General features: G+C 49.2%; 1 protein-coding gene across 2 annotated transcripts in view; it reads right to left on the bottom strand.

Moving 5' to 3' along the window:
* arhgef39 (Rho guanine nucleotide exchange factor (GEF) 39) overlaps positions 1-24556 on the bottom strand; it is a 127310-nt gene extending 102754 nt beyond the window's left edge. The window contains exons 1-2 of one of the 2 annotated variants that reach the window (XM_072471733.1): positions 24499-24556; positions 15751-15846 (exon numbers count right to left, since the gene is read on the bottom strand). In XM_072471733.1, the coding sequence (XP_072327834.1) occupies positions 15751-15793 (43 nt within the window). In that variant the 5' untranslated portion in view covers positions 15794-15846; positions 24499-24556. Of the gene's footprint in view, positions 1-15750; positions 15847-24349; positions 24420-24498 lie in introns of those variants that run through there. The other variant, XM_072471734.1, reaches the window with a different exon arrangement.
* Positions 24557-25635: the final 1079 nt, after the last annotated feature.

Here is a 25635-nt window from a genome sequence, read left to right as displayed (position 1 = left end):
TCTCAGTAAATCCCAAGCAACACCTCTGACTTTTCCCTGTCAACCCCAAATGGTTTCCAAAATGAAGAGAAACTTTACATTAGGGGCTGGTTTAGCAGTGGGCTAAACTGCTGGCTTGTAATGCAGAACAATGCCAGCAGCGCGGGTTCAATTCTCGTACCGGCCTCCCCAAACAGGCGTCGGAATGTGGCAACTAGGGGCTTTTCACAGTAACCTCATTGAAACCTGCTTGTGAGAATAAGCGATTATTATTATTAGTGGTGTCACTGCCCGCAGCCACAATATAGCAATGAGCCATCGGTAAAATTACTTTTAATGCCCTATCTGGGATGTTTTGCTCGTTGTACAGGGCGGTTGTTGAGACTGCATCTGAAGTACTGTGCACAGTTTTGGTCATCAAAATAAGTAAAATACTATGGATGCTGGAAAGCTTAAATAGAAACAGAAAATGCTGGAAAAATGCAACAGACCCTGCAGCCTCTGTGGAGAGCGGAACAGAGTTAACTTTTTGAGTCCATTTAACTGACTGAAGTCACTCGGACTCTCTCGCCACAGCTGTTGCCAGATCTCCTGAGTTTTTCCACCTTTTTCTGTTTTTATTACAGTTTTGGTGTCCGTATTTAAGGAAGGACATAAATGCGTTGGAAGCAATTCAGTGAAGGTTCACTCGACTGATACCCAAGATGGGTGATTATGTGACGAGAAAAGGTTGCACAGGTTGGGCCTGTATCCACTAGCGTTTAGAATGAGAGGTGATTTTATTGAAACATACAAGACCCGGAGGGATTTGACAGAATGGATGTTGAAAGGATGTTTCGTCTTGTGGGAGAGGCTAGACCTAGGAGACACCCATCTAAGACAAGATGCAAAGAAATGTTTGGCAATCTCTTCCCCGGAGAACGGTGGAGGCAGTGTTAATGAATATTTTTAAGGAGAGGTGGATAGATTCTTGACTAACAGGGGAGTCAAAGGTGATTGGTGGGGTTTGGGGATGAAACGCGGAGTTGAGTCCACAATCAGAGCAGCCATGATCTTATTGAATGGCAGAGCAGGCTCAAAGGGCTGAGTGGTCTACTCCTGCTCCTAATTCCCATGTTCATATGTATGCATATCCAAAAATACCTCACTTCCAGGGCTCTGAAAATGTTATTTAAGTGACTGGCTAAGGAAGGGGAGGGGTTAATGGCTGCAAATTTCCCTCCATGCTTGTGGGAAAGCATCTATTAGCCCAAATCCACCACAGCTTCTGGCGGAATCCCCAGCACCATTGCCAGGAGGGCACCATGCCGCTACCAGTGTTAGCCACACTAGGCCGGAAATCTCCGGCCTCCGGGGTTCTCTTTTCCCGCTGGCAGTGCACCCCCGCCCGTGGGTTTCATGGCGGCATGGGGGTGGCTTCAAAGGGAAATCCCATTGACAAGCGGCAGGGAGATCCCGCCGCCGAGAAACGACACAGCTGGGGGACCGGAGAAATCCTGTCTCTGATCTCTGTGGAAAGCAGCAAGCAGGGAACCCAGGAAAATCCACACATGCCACAGAGGCTGCAGGACAGCGGCTCCTGATAATAATAATAATAATAATAATAATAATAATAATAATAATAATAATAATCGCTTATTGTCACAAGTAGGCTTCAATGAAGTTACTGTGAAAAGCCCCTAGTCGCCACATTCCCACAAAGGGGTTTTCCACAGCAATTTCATTTGAAGACTACTTGTGACAATAAGTGATTTTCTTTTCATTTCCATTCCGGTACCTGTTCGAGGAGGCCGATGCGGGAATTGAACTCGCTCTGCTGGCCTTGTTCTGCAAGCCAGCTCTTTAGCCCACTGTGCTAAATACATATGCAAAGCACTGATGTGAATGATGACTGACGCCATCATGTCTGCTTAATACTGCAGCACCAGCTGACTAAGGTCCGTTGAAGTCCAGGGCAAGAACTGGCCTGTCAGGAGGTCACTGCAGTTTTCTTTTCCTTCCAGTATTTTTGTAATTCCTCTTCCTTTCTCAGTTTGTTTAATTGCAGAAACTGCATGATACTGGTTCCACATGTAACATCCTTAATTCTGCTGGAGGACAAAACAAGGCAATATCTGGAAAAATTACTTTTCCTTTAGTCCAGAAGAGGACTGTGGATTAGTAGAGGACTAATGGGGCGCTCAGCAAAATATAAATTATAGCTATCAGCATAACCAGCTGGTAATAAGGCTAAAATAAATGAAAATTCACAGTGTTTGTATAGCCAGCAATTGGAGAATGGAATCCCAGAGCTCTAATCTTCACAATCCCTATTCATTCATCTTGATTACTTCAATGGGGAGATGCGAAAGAGCCCCTAAGTATTTAACCCTTTGATGCTGAACATCACAAACTGACCTCAAAAGTTTTACTTCTGTCAAAAGCATGCTTTGTATCATTTAAAGACGTAGCCCCAATGCGCACATTTTTGTAACTTAGTGGCAAAATAAATGACCAGCTTGAACTAAACTAGGGCTTTACTGTTCCATCTGTCATGTTTCAGACTTCTGTGGTCATTAATCCACAGAGGTGAACTAGCTAGGAGTCTTGTTTAAAATGTACTTTGAGTACTTCCAGTGGCGGCTATGGAGGAGTCAGTCGCACATTTGGCGGCTCCCGCTCTGGTCGGAGCTTTGGACCTTTCCCCCGGACTTTTTTCCGGTTTTAAATGGCAAATGCGAAGGCTGAGGCAATTGGGCACTGTTTCCACGCATCGGTGTATGGAGAAAAGGACCAGAAGTGCACAAAAGGGCAGAATCAAGAAGTCAGTCACGAGCTGTGTTGAAGCTGCAGCGGGAGACAGTATGGCCGAGGGCCGGACCCCTGGGGTGGCGGCGCAGCGACCAACGGACCCAGTGATGCAGGCCATTCAGGATGGTTTTGCCAGGCAGAAGCGGGAATGCTTGGACCCAATTAAACAATCAATTGATCAGCTAGAGAGCAGACTGGACGCCCAGGATCGGGCGATTCAGAAGGTGGAGAAGACGCTGCTTGAACAAGAGGAGCATCAAACAGCGGTGGAGCTGGAGGTGGGGATGCTTCGGGAACAGCAGAAAAGGCTCCTGGAGAAGGTGGAGGACCTTGAGAACTGGTCCCGCCGGCAGAACCTAAGAATTATCGGGCTCCCGGAGGGGGCTGAGGGAGCAGACGTTGGGGCATATGTGGCGGGTATGTTCGAAAAGCTACTGGGGGAGGGGGCATTCCCTCAACCATTGGAGGTGGACAGGGTGTACCGGGCGCTTGCTAGGAAGCCGCGAGCGGGGGACCCTCCGAGGGCAATGGTGGTAAGATTCCATAGGTTCCTGGACAAGGAATGCATTCTTCGGTGGGCCAAACGCACGCGGAGTTGCAAGTGGGACAACAGCATCCTGCGGGTGTACCAGGACCTGAGCATGGAGCTGGCGACGAAGAGGGCAGGCTTTAACCAAGTCAAGGCTATTTTCTTTAAGAAACAAGTGAAGTTCAGTCTGCTGTATCCGGCGCATATTTGGGTCACGCATGAGGACCAGCATCACTATTTTGAGTCGCCCGATGAGGCACTGGACTTTGCTAAAAGAAGAGGACTGGTGGGGGTCTGAGAACTCTCAGACTTAGAGACAACTTGTTGGCCTATATTGGGCCCCTTTTTCGGTGATTTTTTTTTCTTTTCTCTCCCTTGTTTTTTGGTGGGTTTTGTTTTCCTGTTTTTAAGTTGGTTATGCCTTCTCTTACTGTTTTGTGTCTGTTTTTGGAGCTCTACTTAGGGAAAAGGTGGGGGGGGGGTGAAGGAAAAAGTCGATTTTGGGTTCTTTTTCTCGATAGATGTTGGCAATGTCCTTTTTGTGTTTTTATTGATGTGCACTTTTGTGGGATGGAGACGTGCCAGTTTGAGTTTCGGTGGGTGGTGTTTTGTTTTAGTGTTTTCTTGCTGTTGGGTGATTGTTTGGGGATTGTTAGATGAGGGAATTTGTTTGTATGGGCAAGGGGAGGGGAGCAAGGGAACAATAGGTGGGAGATGTCTTGGCACCGGGGGCCACCAAGCTAGCTGGGTGAGCTAGCTCACGGAAGCACAGTGGGGGGGGGGGGGGGTGTATATGCTTAGTTTACTGGATGGGTTGGGTGTTAGAGTAGTGTTACTGGGGGGGGGGGGGGGGAGGGAGGGAGAGGGGGGGTATGGGTTCTGCTGGCAAGGGGGGGGACTTCGATGGAGGGACACTGAGGAGGTCGGGGTTGGGGGCCCCCCGTGTGGCGGGCCAGAGGAGGCGTGGCGCATGGGCTGGAGGCGGGCCCAAGAAAAGGGATGGCTGATCGACAGGTGGGGGGGGGCACTTTGCCCCTCAACTAGGCTGATCATCTGGAATGTTCGGGGGCTAAATGGGCCGGTAAAGAGGGCACGTGTGCTTACGCACCTGAGGGGGCTGAAGGCAGACGTGGTAATGCTGCAGGAGACGCACCTTAAAGTAGTGGACCAGGTCAGGTTGAGGAAAGGCTGGATTAGTCAGGTTTTCCACTTGGGGCTGGATACAAAGACTAGAGGGGTTGCGATTCTGATAAACAAGCGGGTGGCATTTGAGGTGGGAAGAATAGTCTCGGATGTGGGAGGTCAATATATCATGGTTAGCGACAAGCTGCAGGGGATGAAGGTAGTGCTGTTCAATGTCTCTGCGCCAAATTGGGATGATGGGGATTTTATAAAGATGGTGCTAGGAAAGAATCCGGACCTGGATTCGCAAAAGAGTATTATGGGATGGGACTTTAATGCGGTTATTGATCCAGGCCTGGACCGGTCATGCTCGAGAACTGTCAAGGTGCCAGCAATGGCAAAGGAACTGAAAGGGTTCATGGAGCAGATGGGGGGGGGGGGGGGGGGGATCCCTGGAGATTTAGGCAGCCGAGGGCAAAGACATTTTCTTTTTACTCCCACGTACATAAGGTGTATTCCTGGATCGATTTCTTTGTCTTGGGTAGGGCCCTTATGGCGGGTGTGGTGGACACTGGGTACTCGGCAATCACGATCTCGGACCATGCTTCGCACTGGGTGGACCTGCAGGTTAGTATGGATAGCAAGCAGCGCCCGCAATGGAGGTTGGATGTAGGGCTATTGGCGGACGAAGCGGTGCGCGAGGCGCTGAGGAAGTGCATGTTGAACTACCTGCAGGTAAACGATGCGGGGGAGGTCTCAGCAGCGGTGGTCTGGGAAGCGCTAAAGGCAGTGGTGAGAGGAGAGCTGATCTCGATCCGGGCTCACAGGGACAGGACAGACAGGGCGGAAACGGTCCAACTGGTAAAAGAGATTCTACAAGTTGATAGGAGGTATGCGGAGGCTCCAGAGGCAGGGCTTTTAAGGGAACGCCGGAGGCTACAGGCGGAATTTGGTTTGTTAACCACCGGGAGCGCAGTGGAACAGCTCAGAAAGGCGACGGGGGCGATTTACGAGCATGGTGAGAAGTCTAGCAGGGTGCTGGCACAGCAGCTCAGAAAGAGGGAGGCAGCTAGAGAAATAGGGAAAGTTATTGACGGGGATGGGAACTTAGTTGGGGACTCGGCAGGGGTGAATAAGGTGTTTCGGGATTTTTACAGCAGGGTGTACAGGTCGGAACCCTGTGGGGCCGGAGGGGATGAGGCACTTCCTGGAGGGGCTGACTTTCCCGAAGGTGGACGGGGAGCTGGTAGAAGGGCTGAGGGCCCCAATCGGGCTGGAGAAGATAGTGGAGGATCTAAACGCCATGCAGTCGGGTAAGGCCCCGGGACCGGACAGGTACCCAGCCGAGTTCTATAAAATGTTCTCCGGAATATTGGGGCCGGTGCTGATGAAGGTCTTTAACGAGGCTAAGGAAAGTGGGGTTCTGCCCCAGACGATGTCACAGGCCATGATCTCGCTCATTCTGAAAAGGGACAAGGACCCGGAGCTATGTGGGTCCTATCGGTCGATTTCCTTGTTGAACGTAGATGCCAAACCTCTGGCCAAAATCTTGTCCTCCAGGATTGAGGACTGTGTACCGGACGTTATAGAGGAGGATCAGACGGGGTTCGTTAAGGGCAGGCAGCTGGTGGCCAATGAAACTTTGAAAATGTGTTAAAATATATTCAATTGATCCCCCGGAAGGTAGGGAGGTTGAGGTAGTGGTCGCGATGGACGCGGAGGAAGCCTTTGACCGGGTTGAGTGGGATTATTTATGGGAGGTGCTGGAGCAGTTCAGGTTTGGGAGGGGCTTTATTGACTGGGTTAGGTTGCTGTACCGGCTCCGATTGCAAGTGTACGGACAAACAGGGCGACTTCGGACTATTTCAGACTGCACCGGGGGACGAGACAGGGATGCCGCCTCTCCCCACTGCTGTTTGCGCTGGCGATAGAGCCGCTGGCAATTGCTCGGAGGGCCTCAAGGGGCTGGACCACAGAGTCTCGCTGTATGCGGATGACCTACTTTTGTATGTCTCAGATCCAATGGAGGGGATGGAAGAAATTATGGGAATTTCAGGGGAATTCGGCCGGTTTTCGGGGTATAAGCTCAATATGGGGAAGAGCGAGATGTTTGTGGTCCAGGTGAGAGGTCAGGAGAGGCGACTGGGGGAACTGCCGTTCAGAGGGGTAGGGGACAGTTTCAGGTACCTGGGTATCCAAGTGGCGTGGGATTGGGACCGGCTACATAAATTGAACTTGGCCCGGTTGGTGGATCAGATGAAGGAGGATTTCCGGAGATGGGATGCGCTCCCGTTGACTCTAGCGGGCAGAGTTCAATCGGTAAAAATGACGGTCCTCCCGAGATTCCTATTTGTTTTCTAATGCCTCCCCATCTTCATCCCGCGGTCCTTTTTTAAGCGGATCAATAAGATTATTGTGGGCTTTGTGTGGGGGCGGGGGGCAAGTCCCCGCGGGTGAAGAGGGCAATGCAAGAGCGGAGTCGGGGGGGGGGGGGGTGGAGGCTGGCGCTGCCGAATTTCAGCAATTAGTACTGGGCGGCTAACATAGCCATGGTGAGTGGGTGGGTGGGTGGTGTGTGGGGGGGGGGGGGGGGGGGGGGGAAAGAGCAGCAGGCGTGGGTGCGCATGGAGGCGGCTTCTTGTCAGGGCACAAGTCTGGGGGCATTGGTAACAGCGCCTCTGCCGTTCCCGTCGGCGCGGTACTCCACCAGTCCAGTGTGGTGGCGGCCCTGAGAGTCTGGGGGCATTGGAGGAGACATGTGGAATCAGAGGGGGTCTGGTCCGCAATCTGCGATAATCACCGGTTTGCCCCGGGGAGGATGGACGGGGGGGGTTCCGAATTTGGCGGAGAGCGGCGATCGAGAGGATGGGGGACTTGTTTGTAGAAGAAAGCTTCCCGAGTATGAGGGCACTGGAGGAGCAGTTTGCATTGGCGTGGGGGAATTAACTCTGATATTTACAGGCGCGGGACTTTCTGCGGTGGCAGGTGCCAACCTTCCCACTCCTGCCACTCAGCAGGATTCAGGATAGGGTGATTTCTAGAGGATGGATAGGAGAGGGGAGCATCTCGGACATATATAAAGAGCTTATGGGTTCGGAGGAGTCTCAGACGGAGGAGCAGAAGCAAAAGTGGGAGGAGCTGGGGGGGAAGAAATAGAGGGGGGCCTCTGGGTGGACGCGTTGGGTAGGGTCAACGAGACCACAACATGTGCCAGGCTCAGCCTGATCCAATTTAAGGTTGTTCACCGGGCTCATATGACAGTGGCCCGGATGAGCAGATTCTTTGGGGTGGAGGATAGGTGTGCGAAGAACATATGGCCAGCGAACCATGTCCATATGTTCTGGGCATGTCCAAAACTGAGAGGATTTTGGCAGGGGTTTGCCGACACCATGTCCACGGTATTAAATACGAGGGTGGCAATGAGTCCAGAGGTGGCGATTTAGGGGGTAGAACATAGAAAAATACAGCACAAAACAGGCCCTTCGGCCCACGATGTTGTGCCGAACCTTTGTCCTAGATTAATCATAGATTATCATCGAATTTACAGTGCAGAAGAAGGCCATTCGTCCCATTGAGTCTGCACCGGCTCTTGGAAAGAGCACCCTACCCAAAGTCAACACCTCCATCCAACACTAAGGGCAATTTTGGATACTAAGGGCAATTTATCATGGCCAATCCACCTAACCTGCACATCTTTGGACTGTGGGAGGGAACCGGAGCACCCGGAGGAAACCCACGCAGACACGGGGAGGATGTGCAGACTCTGCACAGACAGCGACCCAAGCCAGAATCGAACCTGGGACACTGGAGCTGTGAAGCAAATGTGCTATCCACAATGCTACCGTGCTGCCCTTAAGAACAAATAAATCTACACTATATCATTTTACCGTAATCCATGTACCTATCCAATAGCTGCTTGAAGGTCCCTAATGTTTCCGACTCAACTACTTCCACATGCAGTGCATTCCATGCCCCCACTACTCTCTGGGTAAAGAACCTACCTCTGATATCCCTCCTATATCTTCCACCTTTCACCTTAAATTTATGTCCCCTTGTAATGGTTTGTTCCACCCGGGGAAAAAGTCTCTGACTGTCTACTCTACCTATTCCCCTGATCATCTTATAAACCTCTATCAAGTCGCCCCTCATTCTTCTCCGTTCTAATGAGAAAAGGCCTAGCACCCTCAACCTTTCCTCGTAAGACCTACTCTCCATTCCAGGCAACATCCTGGTAAATCTCCTTTGCACCTTTTCCAAAGCTTCCACATCCTTCCTAAAATGAGGCGACCAGAAATGTACACAGTACTCCAAATGTGGCCTTACCAAAGTTTTGTACAGCTGCATCATCACCTCACGGCTCTTAAATTCAATCCCTCTGTTAATGAACACTAGCACACCATAGGCCTTCTTCACAGCTCTATCCACTTGAGTGGCAACTGTCAAAGATGTATGAACATAGACCCCAAGATCTCTCTGCTCCTCCACATTGCCAAGAACTCTACCGTTAACCCTGTATTCCGCATTTATATTTGTCCTTCCAAAATGGACAACCTCACACTTTTCAAGGTTAAACTCCATCTGCCACTTCTCAGCCCAGCTCTGCATCCTATCTATGTCTCTTTGCAGCCGACAACAGCCCTCCTCACTATCCACAACTCCACCAATCTTCGTATCGTCTGCAAATTTACTGACCCACCCTTCAACTCCCTCATCCAAATCATTAATGAAAATCACAAACAGCAGAGGACCCAGAACTGATCCCTGCGGTACGCCACTGGTAACTGGGATCCAGGCTGAATATTTGCCATCCATCACCACTCTCTGACTTCTATCGGTTAGCCAGTTCGTTATCCAACTGGCCAATTTCCCACTATCCCATGCCTCCTTACTTTCTGCAGAAGCCTACCATGGGGAACCTTATCAAATGCCTTACTAAAATCCATGCACACTACATCCACTGCTTTACCTTCATCCACATGCTTGGTCACCTCCTCAAAGAATTCAATAAGACTTGTAAGACAAGACCTACCTCTCACAAATCCGTGCTGACTATCCCTAATCAAGCAGTGTCTTTCCAGATGCTCAGAAATCCTAACCTTCAGTACCCTTTCCATGACTTTGCCTACCACCGAAGTAAGACTAACTGGCCTGCAATTCCCAGGGTTATCCCTAGTCCCTTTTTTGAACAGGGGCACGACATTCGCCACTCTCCAATCCCCTGGTACCACCCCTGTTGACAGTGAGGACGAAAAGATCATTGCCAACGGCTCTGCAATTTCATCTCTTGCTTCCCATAGAATCCTTGGATATATCCCGTCAGGCCCAGGAGACTTGTCTATCCTCAAGTTTTTCAAAATGCCCAACACATCTTCCTTCCCAACAAGTATTTCCTCGAGCTTACCAGTCTGTTTCACACTGTCCTCTCCAACAGTATAGCCCCTCTCATTTGTAAATACTGAAGAAAAGTACTCGTTCAAGACCTCTCCTATCTCTTCAGACTCAATACACAATCTGCCGCTACTGTCCTTGATCGGACCTGCGCTCGCTCTAGTCATTCTCATATTTCTCACATATGTGTAAAAGGCCTTGGGGTTTTCCTTGATCCTACCCACCAAAGATTGTTCATGCCCTCTCTTAGCTCTCCTAATCCCTTTCTTCAGTTCCCTCCTGGCTATCTTGTATCCCTCCAACGCCCTGTCTGAACCTTGTTTCCTCAGCCTTACATACGTCTCCTTTTTCATCTTAACAAGACATTCAACCTCTCTTGTCAACCATGGTTCCCTCACTCGACCATCTCTTCCCTGCCTGACAGGGACATACATACCAAGGACACGTAGTACCTGTTCCTTGAACAAGTTCCACATTTCACTTGTGTCTTTCCCTGACAGCCTATGTTCCCAATTTATGCACTTTAATTCTTATCTGACAACATCGTATTTACCCTTGCCCCAATTGTAAACCTTGCCCTGTTGCACGCACCTATCCCTCTCCATTAGTAAAGTGAAAGTCACAGAATTGTGGTCACTATCTCCAAAATGCTTCCCCCACTAACAAATCTATCACTTGCCCTGGCTCATTACCAAGTACTAAATCCAATATTGCCCCTCCTCTGGTCGGACAATCTACATACCGTGTTAGAAAAGCTTCCTGGACACACTGCACAAACATCTCCCCATCCAAACTATTTGATCTAAAGAGTTTCCACTCAATGTTTGGGAAGTTAAAGTCACCCATGACTACTACCCTGTGACTTCTGCACCTTTCCAAAATCTGTTTCCCAATCTGTCCCTCCACATCTCTGCTACTATTGGGGGGGCCTATAGAAAACTCCTAACAAGGTGACTGCTCCTTTCCTGTTTCTGACTTCAACCCATACTACCTCAGTAGGCTGATACTCCTCGAACTGCCTTTCTGCAGCTGTCATACTATCTCTAATTAACAATGCCAACCCCCCACCTCTTTTACCACCCTCCCTAATCTTATCTATAACCAGGGACCTCCAACAACCATTTCTGCCCCTCTTCTATCCAGGTTTCCGTGATGGCCACCACATCGTAGTCCCAAGTACCGATCCATGCCTTAAGTTCACCCACCTTATTCCCGATGCTTCTTGCATTGAAGTATACACACTTCAACCCATCTCCGTGCCTGCAAGTACTCTCCTTTGTCAGTGTTCCCTTCCCCACTGCCTCATTACACGCTTTGGCGTCCTGAATATCGGCTACCTTAGTTGCTGGACTACAAATCCGGTTCCCATTCCCCTGCCAAATTAGTTTAAACCCTCCCGAAGAGTACTAGAAAACCTCCCTCCCAGGATATTGGTGCCCCTCTGGTTCAGATGCAACCCGTCCTGCTTGTACAGGTCCCACTTTCTCCAGAATGCGCTCCAATTATCCAAATACCTGAAGCCCTCCCTCCTACACCATTCCTGCAGCCACGTGTTCAGCTGCACTCTCTCCCTATTCCTAGCCTCGCTATCATGTGGCACCGGCAACAAACCAGAGATGACAACTCTGTCTGTCCTGGCTTTTAACTTCCAGCCTAACTCCCTAAATTTGTTTATTACCTCCACACCACTTTTCCTACCTATGTCGATGGTACCAATGTGCACCACGACTTCTGGCTGCTCCCCCTCCCCCTTAAGGATCCTGAAGACACGATCCGAGACATCCCTGGCCCTGGCACCCAGGAGGCAACATACCTTCCGGGAGTCTCGCTCGCGACCACAGAATCTCCTATCTATTCCCCTAACCATTGAATCTCCTACAACTATTGCTTTTCTATTCTCCCCCCTTCCCTTCTGAGCTCCAGAACCAGACTCAGTGCCAGAGACCTGGCTGCTAGGGCCTTCCCACGGTAGGTCATCCCCCCCAACAGCATCCAAAACAGTATACTTGTTTTGAAGGGGAACGGCCACGAGGGATCCCTGCACTGTCTGCCTGTTTTTTTTCTTTCCCCTGACTGTAACCCAGCTATTCTTGTCCTGTACCTTGGGTGTGGTTACCTCCCTGTAACTCTTCTCTATCACCCTCTCTGCCTCCCGGATGATCCGAAGTTCATCCAGCTTCAGCTCCAGTTCCCTAACTCGATCTTTGAGGAGCTGGAGTTGGGTGCACTTCCCACAGGTATAGTCAGCGGGGACACCGGTGGTATCCCTCACCACCCACATCCTACAGGAGGATCATGCAACTGGCCTAGCCTCCATCCCCTCTTCCCTTACAGAATATAGCTGCCCTGTGGACCAACTGGATCTCCGCCCTCCGACTCTGCTCCCAGTCAGCTGCACTCTGTAAACTCTTGGCTCTCTTCTCACTCTTTGCGGAAATGTAGGAAACAAAATGAAAGAAGCACCTTACTCCCTCCTCACCTAACTCCCTCGGTCACCAAACTCTCACGATAGCACTCAAATGCACCAAATTCAGCACTCCCTCAGTCGGCAGGGGCAGCACGGTAGCATTGTGGGTAGCACAATTGCTTCACAGCTCCAGGGTCCCAGGTTCGATTCCGGCTTGGGTCACTGTCTGTGCGGAGTCTGCACATCCTCCCCGTGTGTGCGTGGGTTTCCTCCGGTGGCTCCGGTTTCCTCCCACAGTCCAAAGATGTGCAGGTTAGGTGGATTGGCCATAATAAATTGCCCTTAGTGTCCAAAATTGCCCTTAGTGTTGGGTGGGGTTACTGGGTTATGGGGATAGGGTGGAGGTGTTGACATTGGATGGGGTGCTCTTTCCAAGAGCCGGTGCGGACTTTATGGACCGAATGGCCTCCTGCACTGTAAATTCTATGAAACTATGAAACAAACTCTCACTATAGTACTCAAATGCACCAAATTCAGCACTCCCTCAGTCACCAAACTCTCACTATAGCACTCAAATGCACCAAATTCAGCACTCCCTCAGTCACCAAACTCTCACTATAGCACTCAAATGCACCAAATTCAACACTCAGTGCAAACAAAGTCTGCACTGTAGGGGATCACTTTTATACTGTGAATCGAGCCTCTGAAAACTGGCCTAATCCAATTAACTAATTAACAAGCTCCAGCTGCAAGTGCCTACAAGTAGAAGCTTTGTTTAAAGCTGATTGAAAATTCACTTTCTTCTAAACCAAACAGCAACGTTTAAGTTAATTAACTAAATAAAAGAAGGATTAGACTTTAGATAAAAATGAAGCCTTATACTCCCTCAGTCACCAAACTCTCACTATAGCGCTCAAATGCACCAAATTCAGCACTCGGTGCAAACAAAGTGTCGCAGGATCCAGGAATCCAGGAGGAGAAAGAGGCAGATGTTTTGGCCTTTGTTTCCCTGATAACCCGGAGGCGCATTTTGCTAGCATGGAGGGTCTCAAAGCACCCAAAATCAGATACCTGGCTTTTGGACATGGCTGGCTTCCATGAGTTCGCCATGAGAGGGTGTTAGGTTCGCCCGCAAGTGGCAACCATCATAGATTATCATAGAATTTACAGTGCAGAAGGAGGCCATTCGGCCCATCGAGTCTGCACCGGCTCTTGGAAAGAGCACCCCACCCAAGATCAACATCGCCACCCTATCCCCATAACCCAGTAACCCCACCCAACACTAAGGGCAATTTTGGATACGAAGGGCAATTTATCATGGCCAATCCACCTAACCTGCACATCTTTGGACTGTGGGAGGAAACCGGAGCACCCGGAGGAAACCCACGCACACACGGGGAGGATGTGCAGACTCCGCACAGACAGTGACCCAAGCCGGAATCGAACCTGGGACCCTGGAGCTGTGAAGCAATTGTGCTATCCACAATGCTACCGTGCTGCCCCAGACCATTCGTCGACTTCCTCGCGGAGAATTAATCGTCAGCAGAAAGTGGGGGGGGGAAAGAAGGTTAGCATAGATTAGGGGGGTAAACAACGGTAGGACCTGTGGGAGTGGGAGGCAGCATTTGCACTATGTTAATATTTTCCTTGTTATGTACACTGTTGATTTTGTTGCTGTTACAATGCCAAATAAATACCTCAATAAAATGTTTGTTTAAAAAAAAAATGTACTTTGAGTTAAAGCTGGTTGGCTCCCCAGGATTACAGCATGCTAATTGAGAACTGAAAATCAGGAGTCGTGTTTATCCTGAGCTGCTTTTTCCCCTAGAGCTCAAACAATGGGCAATTTGGTGGCTTGTCCCCTTCAGAAACAAACCTGTGCACCCTTGGTGTTGGAAGACTTTTGACTTCTTCCCGACTGTTCAGTCAGGGACAAAGCTGAGCACATGCACTGAGGAAGGCAGCATGCTGTTTGGAAACAGAACTCTTATGGGCAAGAAAGCGCTGTGAAATTCCAGTTCTCTCCCAGTATTGGATAATAGCAAGTTATCTAAGTTAAGATGATCCATTAGAATGGTAGATCTCATCCACAAGTAAAGTTAATCAACCAGCCCTGATCATACCTTTGACTTTATACATTTCACAAGACTGTGGAATAAAGCTGCTCTTGATTGAAACCCAACTTGGCTTCATTTAAATTGCTGGCTTTGAAAGCAGACCAAGGCAGGCCAGCAGCACGGTTCAATTCCCGCAACAGCCTCCCCGAACAGGCGCTGGAATGTGGCGACTAGGGGCTTTTCACAGTAACTTCATTGAAGCCTACTTTTGACAATAAGCGATTTTCATTTCATTTCATTTTCATTAGTGCCAACTCAGTCCACTTTTAAGATTGATAGAATACCCCAGTTCAGATTCCAGGGGAACTCCATTGTTACAATCATGGGGCTCACTACCATACAGATAGATATAGGGCAGTGCGTACCAACTCACCAACAATGTAACATTTCCAAGTTCACGGATGATTAAAAAGCTCGCTGGGAATATGTGTCGTGAGGAAGATGCAAAGTGGATTCAATGGGATTTGGACAGATCTGGTGAGTGGCCAAGAACATGGCTGATGGAATATAATGTTGATTCACTTTGGTAGGAGGAACAGATGTGCAGAGTATTTCTTAAATGGAAAGTGATTGGAAAGTGTAGATGTACAGAGTTCTGGGGGTTTTCGTCAATAACTCACTGAAAGCTAACATGCAGGAGCAGCAAGCAATTAAGAAGGCTAATGACATGTTACCTTAGGAAAGATACTATTGCCATAGAGGGAGTGCAATGAAGGTTAACCAGATTTATTCCGGGGATAGTGGGACTGCCCTATGAAGAGAGATTGGGGAAACTGTGCCAGTACTCGCTCGGGTTTCGAAGAATGACAGGTGATCTCATTGAAACTTACATCCCTGAAAGGGATAGACAGGATAAATGCAGGGAAGACGTTTTCCTTGGTTGGGGAGTCTAAAACCAGGGGACACAATTTCAAAATAAGGGGGAAGACACTTGGGAGCAAAATGAGGTGAAAGTTTTTCATTAAAGGGTTGTGAATCTTTAGAATTCCCAACCCCAGAGGGCTGTGGAACCTCACTCATTGAGTACGCTAAAAGCAGAGATTGATAGATTTCTGAAGACCAGTGACGTGAAGGGATAGTGTGGGGGGAAAAGGCATTGAAGTGAATGATCAGCCATGATTGCATTGAATAGCGGAGCAGGCGCGATGGCCTGAATGGCCCATATCCTTAACTATGTTCAGAAAGGTCAGTTGCTCCACTTGTGGGACTGACCGGCATAACTAATTACACAAAGGTATCGATGGCAGACTCGAGTACTTAACTTGCTCGCTGCCTGTTAAGGCAAATGATTCTTCATAAAACTGAAATTATTGGAGCTCTTGAGAATTATGGTGGAAAATTTCAAGATTCATACATTTGCAACTCTATTAGTCACGAGAACAGGGTTGCATGGCCCCAACAGGAAAAAAAACACTTACTTAGATGTCTTTTCTTCGGAGTCCTATATGAAGAGGCAGACATGATTGGATGGAGATATTTCCCTGTATAATTTCTTGGTCAAGAAAGAGAAACCTAGAAAAAGGCAAAGAATGAATTTAAATTAAAATCAGGGTTCATTTGAGTTCCTTGTTCCACAAATGATGTAAATTTAGAAAGCAAGACAGCGTAAGAGATAATTTAACATGAAAGGGTATTCAGCAATACGCAAAATTATGTGTTTAGAGAAATATTAACAAGGAAGGAAGGTATATAAAGATCTGAAACAAGAAGGGAGTTTGAGAGGATTTCCGGGAGGGGAATTGAAGAGATTAGAGCCAAGACAGCTGAAGGCACTGCCACCAATGATGGGCAAAGGAAATACAGAGCAAGGAAGGAATTCCTGAATGTTGGGTCCCTGTGGCCAAAAGTGTAATCCTCAATGGAGGAACGATCATGAAGTAGACACCAGAGAAAGAAAAATGAAAACCTGAGGTGTGGAGGTTGTCAGACGGGAGATATGGATGGGTAAAGCCAAAAAGGGATCGAAACATGGGAGTGAGGATTATTAACTTTATGGTTTGGGAGATTATTGAAGTAGGCCAGCAAGGTCAGGGGTGGAGGGTGAGCAGGTCTCGGTGTAGGATAGGATATAGTCAATAATGAGCAAGAGTTAACTGAAGGTAGAGGATTCAAGCTTTGATATGGTTGTGTCCAGAGGCAATAAAGACATAGAATGCCTGCAGTGCAGAAGAAGGCCAGAATCTGCACTAACTCGCCGAAAGAGCACTCTATCTAGGCCCACATTATCGTCCTATCCCTGTAACCCCACCTAACCTGCAAATCGTTGCCACTAAGGAGCAATTTAGCCCGGCTAATCCACCCAACCTGCACATCTTTGGATTGTGCATGGAAACCGGAGAATCCGGAGGAAAACCAAACAGATAGGGGTAGAATGTGCAAACTCCACACAGACAGTCACCAAGGCCAGAGTGTCCCTGGTGTTGAGGCAGCAGTGCTAACCACTGTGCGGTTGGTGGCACTGTACCATAGTGGTTAGCACTGTTGCTTCACAGCACCAGGGTCCCAGGTTCGATTCCCAGGGTCCCAGAGTTCGACTCTGCACTGTCTGTGCAGAGGCGGCACGTTCTCCCCATGTCTGCGTGGGTTTCCTCCAGGTGCTTCGGTTTCCTCGGACAATTCCTCAAAGACGTGCTGTTAGGTGAACTGGACATACTGAGTTAACCCTATGTGTACCCGAACAGACACTGGAGTGTGGCGACTATGGTATTTTCACAATAACTTCATTGCAATGTTAATGTAAGTCTACTTTTCACACTAATAAAGATTATTATAGTGCCATTTACATGAAACTGTTTAGTATCAAAAGGACAGGAGAAACCCAACCATTCTGTAATTCACCTTTATGTCCCTTATCTTTTGCTCTTTACGTACATAGATGCTACAAAATGAAAATGGGCCATTTTGTATAATCAAGTTGTGTTTCCTTTTAATGTTCCTTTCCATTCACATTTATCCACCGCGTTCCCATATGCCTTCAACCATATATCAAATCTGGAGTGTTGACATAGCTTCTGCCTCAGCCATGACTCCGACAAGTGAATTTCACATTTCACAACTTATTGTTCAAAGACGTTTTCATGTGTGTTCGAAGTCTTAAATATCTGTGATCCCACACATTTAATCCTTTAATTACTGAAAAACCACGTACCTTGTACCTTCCTTCAATCATTATAAATACATCTATCAGATGGCCCCATAATCTGTTGGTGCCACGTAAAGTGGCTCAATTTTTCCCAGGGTAATTTTTCTAATTTTCCCTTTTGTGTTTGGACAACTGGGCATTTACCATCAGCTGTGCCCTTCACACTGGGAAGCATCATGGTGTATCTTCGATTACATGAAAGGTGTTTGTTGTTATGGTAGCATAATGGTTACATGACTGGGCTAATGCGCTGGAGACATAAATTCAAAATTCACTGTGGAATCTACGGAATTTAAATTCAGTTAATTAAATAAAGGTGGAATTAAAAGATTTTACCTGTAAAAAACACCAGCTTGTCACAAAAACACATCTGATTCACTATGCTCTTCGGGGAAGGAAACCTGCCATTCTATTTTGATCCAGCCCACAGAAGTGTGGTGGAGATATATCATTTATACCCCGCAGGGGCAAGAGTTATAGCTGGGGGAAGGACAATTATGATGCCATTAGACATGACTTGGGGGGGGGGGGGATAGGTTGAGAGAAGTAGGCTGCAAGTGTTGGGCACACTGGATATGTGGAGCTTGTTCAAGGAACAGTTACTGCGTGTTCTTGATAAGTACGTACCGGTCAGGCAGGGAGGAAGGCGTCGAGCGAGGGAACCGTGGTTTACCAAAGAAGTGGAATCTCTTGTTAAGACGAAGAAGGAGGCCTATGTGAAGATGAGGAGTGAAGTTTCAGTTGGGGCGCTTGATAGTTACAAGGTAGCGAGGAAGGATCTAAAGAGAGAGCTAAGACGAGCAAGGAGAGGGGACATGAGAAGTATTTGGCAGGTAGGATCAAGGAAAACCCAAAAGCTTTCTATAGGTATGCCAGGAATAAAAGAATGACTAGGGTAAGAGTAGGGCCAGTCAAGGACAGGGATGGGAAGTTGTGTGTGGAGTCTGAAGAGATAGGCGAGATACCAAATGAATATTTTTCGTCAGTATTCACTCAGGAAAAAGATAATGTTGTGGAGGAGAATGCTGAGACCCAGGCTATTAGAATAGATGGCATTGAGGTACGTAGGGAAGAGGTGTTGGCAATTCTGGACAGGCTGAAATAGATAAGTCCCCGGGGCCTGACGGAATTCATCCTAGGATTCTCTGGGAAGCCAGGGAAGAGATTGCTGGACCTTTGGCTTTGATTTTTATGTCATCGTTGGCTACAGGAATAGTGCCAGAGGACTGGAGGATAGCAAATGTGGTCCCTTTGTTCAAGAAGGGGGAGTAGAGACAACCCCGGCAACTATAGACCGGTGAGCCTCACGTCTGTTGTGGGTAAAGTCTTGGAGGGGATTATAAGAGACAAGATTTATAATCATCTAGATAGGAATAATATGATTAGGGAAAGTCAGCATGGCTTTGTGAAGGGTAAGGCCATGCCTCACAAACCTTATCGAGTTCTTTGAGAAGGTGACTGAACAGGTAGGGCGAGGGTAGAGCAGTTGATGTGGTGTATATGGATTTCAGTAAAAGCATTTGATAAGGTTCCCCACAGTAGGCTATTGCAAAAAATACAGAGGCTGGGGATTGAGGATGATTTAGAGATGTGGGTCAGAAATTGGCTAGCTGAAAGAAGACAGAGGGTGGTGGTTGATGGGAAATGTTCAGAATGGAGTTCAGTTACAAGTGGCGTACCACAAGGATCTGTTCTGGGGCCGTTGCTGTTTGTCATTTTTATCAATGACCTAGAGGAGGGCGCAGAAGGGTGGGTGAGTAAATTTGCAGACAAACACTGAAAGTCAGTGATGTTGTCGACAGTGCGGAAGGATGTAGCAGGTTACAGAGGGACAGAGATAAGCTGCAGAGCTGGGCTGAGAGGTGGCAAAATGGAGTTTTAATGTAGAGAAGTGTGAGGTGATTCACTTCGGAAGGAATAACAGGAATGTGGAATATTTGGCTAATGGTAAAGTTCTTGGAAGCGTGGATGAGCAGAGGGATCTAGGTGTCCATGTACATCGATCCCTGAAAGTTGCCAACCAGGTTGATAGGGTTGTGAAGAAGGCCTATGGAGTGTTGGCCTTTATTGGTAGAGGGATTGAGTTCCGGCGTACAAAACTCTGGTACGGCCGCATTTGGAGTATTGCGTACAGTTCTGGTCACCACATTATAGGAAGGACGTGGAAGCTTTGGAGCGGGGTGCAGAGGAGATTTACCAGGATGTTGCCTGGTATGGAGGGAAAATCTTATGAGGAAAGGCTGATGGACTCGAGGTTGTTTTCGTTAAAGAGAAGGTTAAGAGGAGACTTAATAGAGGCAGCCAGAGCAGTTGGCACCGACGGCTGGCTCTGATGTTCAGAAGGGAGGGTCAAAGCGCAGGAAGAGTAATAGTTATAGGGGGACTCTATAGTCAGGGGAACAGATAGGCGCTTCTGTGGACGTGAAGAGACTCCAGGATGGTATGTTGCCTCCCTGGTGCCAGGGTCCAGGATGTCTCCGAACGGGTAGAGGGAATCCTGAAGGGGGAGGGGCAAACAGGTAGAGGTCGTTGTACATATTGGGTACTAACGACATAGGCAGGGAGAGGCATGAGGTCCTGCAGCAGGAGTTCAGGGAGCTAGGCAGAAAGTTAAAAGACAGGACCTCGAGGGTTGTAATCTCGGGTTTACTCCCTGTGCCACGTGCCAGTGAGGCTAGAAATAGGAAGATAGAGCAGACAAACACGTGGCTAAACAGCTGGTGTAGGAGGGAGGGTTTCGGTTATCTGGACCACTGGGAGCTCTTCCGGGGCAGGTGTGGACCTGTATAAGATGGACGGGTTGCATCTAAACCGGAGAGGCATAAATATCCTGGCCGCGAGATTTGCTAGTGTCACACGGGAGGGTTTAAACTAGTATGGCAGGGGGGGTGGCACGGGAGCAATAGGTCAGAAGGTGAGAGCGTTGAGGGAGAACTAGGGAATATGGACAGTGTGGCTCTGAGGCAGAGCAGACGGGGAGAAGTTGCTGAACACAGCGGGTCTGGTGGCCTGAAGTGCATATGTTTTAATGCAAGGAGCATTACGGGTAAGGGCAGATGAACTTAGAGCTTGGATTAGTACTTGGAACTATGATGTTGTTGCCATTACAGAGACCTGGTTGAGGGAAGGGCAGGATTGGCAGCTAAACGTTCCAGGATTTAGATGTTTCAGGCGGGATAGAGGGGGATGTAAAAGGGGAGGCGGAGTTGCGCTACTTGTTCAGGAGAGTATCACAGCTATACAGCGAGAGGACACCTCAGAGGGCAGTGAGTGCTATATGGGTAGAGATCAGGAATAAGAAGGGTGCAGTCACAATGTTGGGGGTATACTACAGGCCTCCCAACAGCCAGCGGGAGATAGAGGAGCAGATAGGTAGACAGATTTTGGAAAAGAGTAAAAACAACAGGGTTGTGGTGATGGGAGACTTCAACTTCCCCAATATTGACTGGGACTCACTTAGTGCCAGGGGCTTAGATGGGGCAGAGTTTTGTAAGGAGCATCCAGGAGGGCTTCTTAAAACAATATGTAAACAGTCCAACTAGGGAAGGGGCGGTACTGGACCTGGTATTGGGGAATGAGCCCGGCCAGGTGGTAGATGTTTCAGTAGGGAGCATTTCGGTAACAGTGACCACAATTCAGTAAGTTTTAAAGTACTGGTGGACAAGGATAAGAGTGGTCCGAGGATGAATGTGCTAAATTGGGGGAAGGCTAATTATAACAATATTAGGCGGGACCTGAAGAACATAGATTGGGGGCGGATGTTTGAGGGCAAATCAACATCTGACATGTGGGAGGCTTTCAAGTGTCAGTTGAAAGGAATACAGGACAGGCATGTTCCTGTGAGGAAGAAAGATAAATACGGCAATTTTCGGGAACCTTGGATGACGAATGATATTGTAGGCCTCGTCAAAAAGAAAAAAGAGGCATTTGTCAGGGCTAAAAGGCTGGGAACAGACGAAGCCTGTGTGGCATATAAGGAAAGTAGGAAGGAACTTAAGCAAGGAGTCAGGAGGGCTAGAAGGGTCATGAAAAGTCATTGGCAAATAGGGTTAAGGAAAATCCCAAGGCTTTTTACACTTACATAAAAAGCAAGAGGGTAGCCAGGGAAACGGGTTGGCCCACTGAAGGATAGGCAAGGGAATCTATGTGTGGAGCCAGAGGAAATGGGCGAGGTACTAAATGAATACTTTGCATCGGTATTCACCAAAGAGAAGGAATTGGTAGATGTTGAGTCTGGAGAAGGGGGTGTAGATAGCCTGGGTCACATTGTGATCCAAAAAGACGAGGTGTTGGGTGTCTTAAAAAATATTAAGGTAGATAAGTCCCCAGGGCCGGATGGGATCTACCCCAGAATACTGAAGGAGGCTGGAGAGGAAATTGCTGAGGCCTTGACAGAAATCTTTGGATCCTCGCTGTCTTCAGGGGATGTCCCGGAGGACTGGAGAATAGCCAATGTTGTTCCTCTGTTTAAGAAGGTGGCAGGGATAATCCCGGAACTACAGGCGGTGAGCCTTACTTCAGTGGTAGGGAAATTACTGGAGAGAATTCTTCGAGACAGGATCTACTCCCATTTGGAAGCAAATGGACGTATTAGTGAGAGGCAGCACGGTTTTGTGAAGGGGAGGTCGTGTCTCACTAACTTGATCGAGTTTTTCGAGGAGGTCACTAAGATGATTGATGCAGGTAGGGCAGTAGATGTTGTCTATATGGACTTCAGTAAGGCCTATTGACAAGGTCCCTCATGGTAGACTAGTACAAAAGGTGAAGTCACACGGGATCAGGGGTGAACTGGCAGGTGGATACAGAACTGGCTAGGCCATAGAAGGCAGAGGGTAGCAATGGAGGGATGCTTTTCTAATTGGAGGGCTGTGACCAGTGGTGTTCCACAGGGATCAGTGCTGGGACCTTTGCTCTTTGTAGTATATATAAATGATTTGGAGGAAAATGTAACTGGTCTGATTAGTAAGTTTGCAGACGACACAAAGGTTGGTGGAATTGCGGATAGCGATGAGGACTGTCTGAGGATACAGCAGGATTTAGATTGTCCTGGAGACTTGGGCGGAGAGATGGCAGATGGAGTTTAACCTGGACAAATGTGAGGTAATGCATTTTGGAAGGGCTAATGCAGGTAGGGAATATACAGTGAATGGTAGAACCCTCAGGAGTATTGAAAGTCAAAGAGATCTAGGAGTACAGGTCCACAGATCACTGAAAGGGGCTACACAGGTGGAGAAGGTAGTCAAGAAGGCATACGGCATGCTTGCCTTCATTGGCCGGGGGCATTGAGTATAAGAATTGGCAAGTCATGTTGCAGCTGTATAGAACCTTAGTTAGGCCACACTTGGAGTATAGTGTTCAATTCTGGTCGCCACACTACCAGAAGGATGTGGAGGCTTTAGAGAGGGTGCAGAAGAGATTTACCAGAATGTTGCCTGGTATGGGAGGGCATAAGCTATGAGGAGCGATTGAATAAACTCGGTTTGTTCTCACTGGAACGAAGGAGGTTGAGGGGCGACCTGATAGAGGTATACAAAATTATGAGGGGCATAGACAGAGTGGATAGTCAGAGGCTTTTCCCCAGGGTAGAGGGGTCAATTACTAGGGGGCATAGGTTTAAGGTGAGAGGGCAAAGTTTAGAGTAGATGTACGAGGCAAGTTTTTTTACGCAGAGGGTAGTGGGTGCCTGGAACTCACTACCGGAGGAGGTAGTGGAGGCAGGGACGATAGGGACATTTAAGGGGCATCTTGACAAATATATGAATAGGATGGGAATAGAAGGATACGGACCCAGGAAGTGTAGAAGATTGTAGTTTAGGTCGGGCAGTATGGTCGGCACGGGCTTGGAGGGCCGAAGGGCCTGTTCCTGTGCTGTACATTTCTTTGTTCTTTGTTCTTTGTACAAAATGATCAGGGGGTTAGATTAGGGTGGACAGTGAGAGCCTTCTCCCGCGGATGGAAATGGCTAGCATGAGGGGACATAGCCTTAAACTGAGGGGTAATAGATATAGGACAGAGGTCAGAGGTAGGTTCTTTACGCAAAGAGTGGTGAGGCCATGGAAATGCCCTACCTGCAACAGTAGTGAACTCGCCAACATTGAGGGCATTTAAAAAGTTTATTGGATAAGCATATGGATGATAATGGCACAGTGTAGGTTAGATGGCTTTTGTTTTTTGACTTCCCATGTCGGTGCAACATCATGGGCCGAAGGGCCTGTACTGCACTGTATTGTTCTATGTTCTAGGGCATAAGATGATTATTTGAAGATAAACAATGTGCAGGGTTACAGGAAAACGGCAAGAGAATGACACTAAGTTATTATGCTTATTTGGAAAGCTGGCATAGACCCAAAGGTCTATGCTCATGTTGTAATGACACGAGTATTAATCGGTTTCTCTCCTCCAGTATGCCTGCTCTGAGGATTTATCAATTAGCCTCACCTATTGTTTCACAACTATCAGGCTGTTTCCAACTCATTTGGGGACATGGTGAATTGGTAGCAGTATCACTGGCCAGTAATCAAAAGGCCCAGGCTAGGAACATTCGTTCAAATCATGTCAAATGTTCAAAAGCTGGTGGAATTTACATACAGTCAATAAAACCTGGATTAGAAAACTTATCTCAGCAATGGTGATTGTGAAACAATCAGTTGTTATAAAATCAATCGAGTTGACTAATGCTGCTTCAGGGAATGAAATCTGCCATCTTTACATTGTCAGCCTCACGAGTGACTTCCGACCCACAACAAACTTGCTCACTTTGAAATATCTTATGAAAATCCCCAGAGAGGGGCAATCAGAGACAGGAAGGCAGTGCCAGACTTGTCACGCAGGAATAAATTTAAAAATACCCCAACATTTAAAAAAGGGAGGCTCACTGGAACATGTGCCGATAAAGCGACGCCGCCCTGCCTGCATGAGAAAGACAGTGAATTATGAGCGAGAGGCTAGCGACCAACGCTGTCGGAAAGGCGGATTCTCCGCCCGGGACTCACTGGGGAACTGGAAATCGGCCAACTTTTACCTGGGGTTCCGAGACTTCCGAACTTTCTGTTCAAACTCCCCGCTTCCGGGTCAGGAAGGCTCCTCATTGGCCCCTCAGAATTTACCCATAGTTCACCGGGTGACCGAAGGAGGGCGGGGGCCGCAACGCGGGGCGGAAGGGCGGGGCCGCAACGCGGGGCGGAAGGGCGGGGCCGCGGCGCGGGGCGGAAGGGGCGGGGCCGCGGCGCGGGGCGGAAGGCGGGGCCGCGGCGCGGGCGGAAGGGCGGGGCCGCGGCGCGGGGCGGAAGGGCGGGGCGCGCGGCCGCGGCGCGGAGGGCGGGGGCCGCGGCCGGGCGGGGCGCGGAGGGGGGCTGGAAGCGGCGGGGGGCGGAGAGGGGCGAAGCGACGGGGCGAAGGGCGGGGCGGCAGGCGGCGCGGGCGACATGCGAAATTCAATCAGATAATACCCCCTCCCAAACACAACCCCATCATCCCTCACCCACTCGACTCCCTCAACATCCCCCCCCCCAACCACTCTCCCCCCCCCCCCCCCCACACTCTTCCTCCCCCCCTCCCCCCCCCACACTCCTCCCACCCCCCCCTCCTCCCCCCCCCCCCCACACTCCACACTCTTCCCCCACACTCTTCCCCCCCCCCCCCACACTCTTCCCCCCCCCCCACACTCCCCCCCCCCCACACTCTTCCCCCCCCCCCCCCACACACTCTCCCCCCCCCCACTCTTCCCCCCCCCCCACTCTCCCCCCCCCCACTCTTACCCCCCCCCCACTCTTTCCCCCCCCCACTCTTCCCCCCCCACTCACTCTTCCCCCCCCCCACACTCTTCCCCCCCCACACACTCTTCCCCCCCCCCACACACCCTCCCCCACACTCTCTCCCCCCCCACACTCTCCCCCCACCCCCCCCCACACACTCTTCCCCCCCCCCCACACACTCTTCCCCCCCCCACACACTCTTCCCCCCCCCCACACACTCTTCCCCCCCCCCCCACACACACTCTTCCCCCCCCACACACTCTCCCCCCCCCCCACACACTCTTCCCCCCCCCCACACACTCTGCCCCCCCCCACACACTCTTCCCCCCCCCACACACTTCCCACCACCCCACACTCTTCCCCCCCCCACACACTCTTCCCCCCCACACCTCACTCTTCCCCCCCCC

The sequence above is a fragment of the Scyliorhinus torazame genome, chromosome 13, assembly GCF_047496885.1.
Source record: "Scyliorhinus torazame isolate Kashiwa2021f chromosome 13, sScyTor2.1, whole genome shotgun sequence".
Taxonomy (NCBI): domain Eukaryota; kingdom Metazoa; phylum Chordata; class Chondrichthyes; order Carcharhiniformes; family Scyliorhinidae; genus Scyliorhinus; species Scyliorhinus torazame.
The sequence above is the reverse complement of the archived record's forward strand: the minus strand, read 5'-3'. Positions and strand labels throughout refer to the sequence as shown.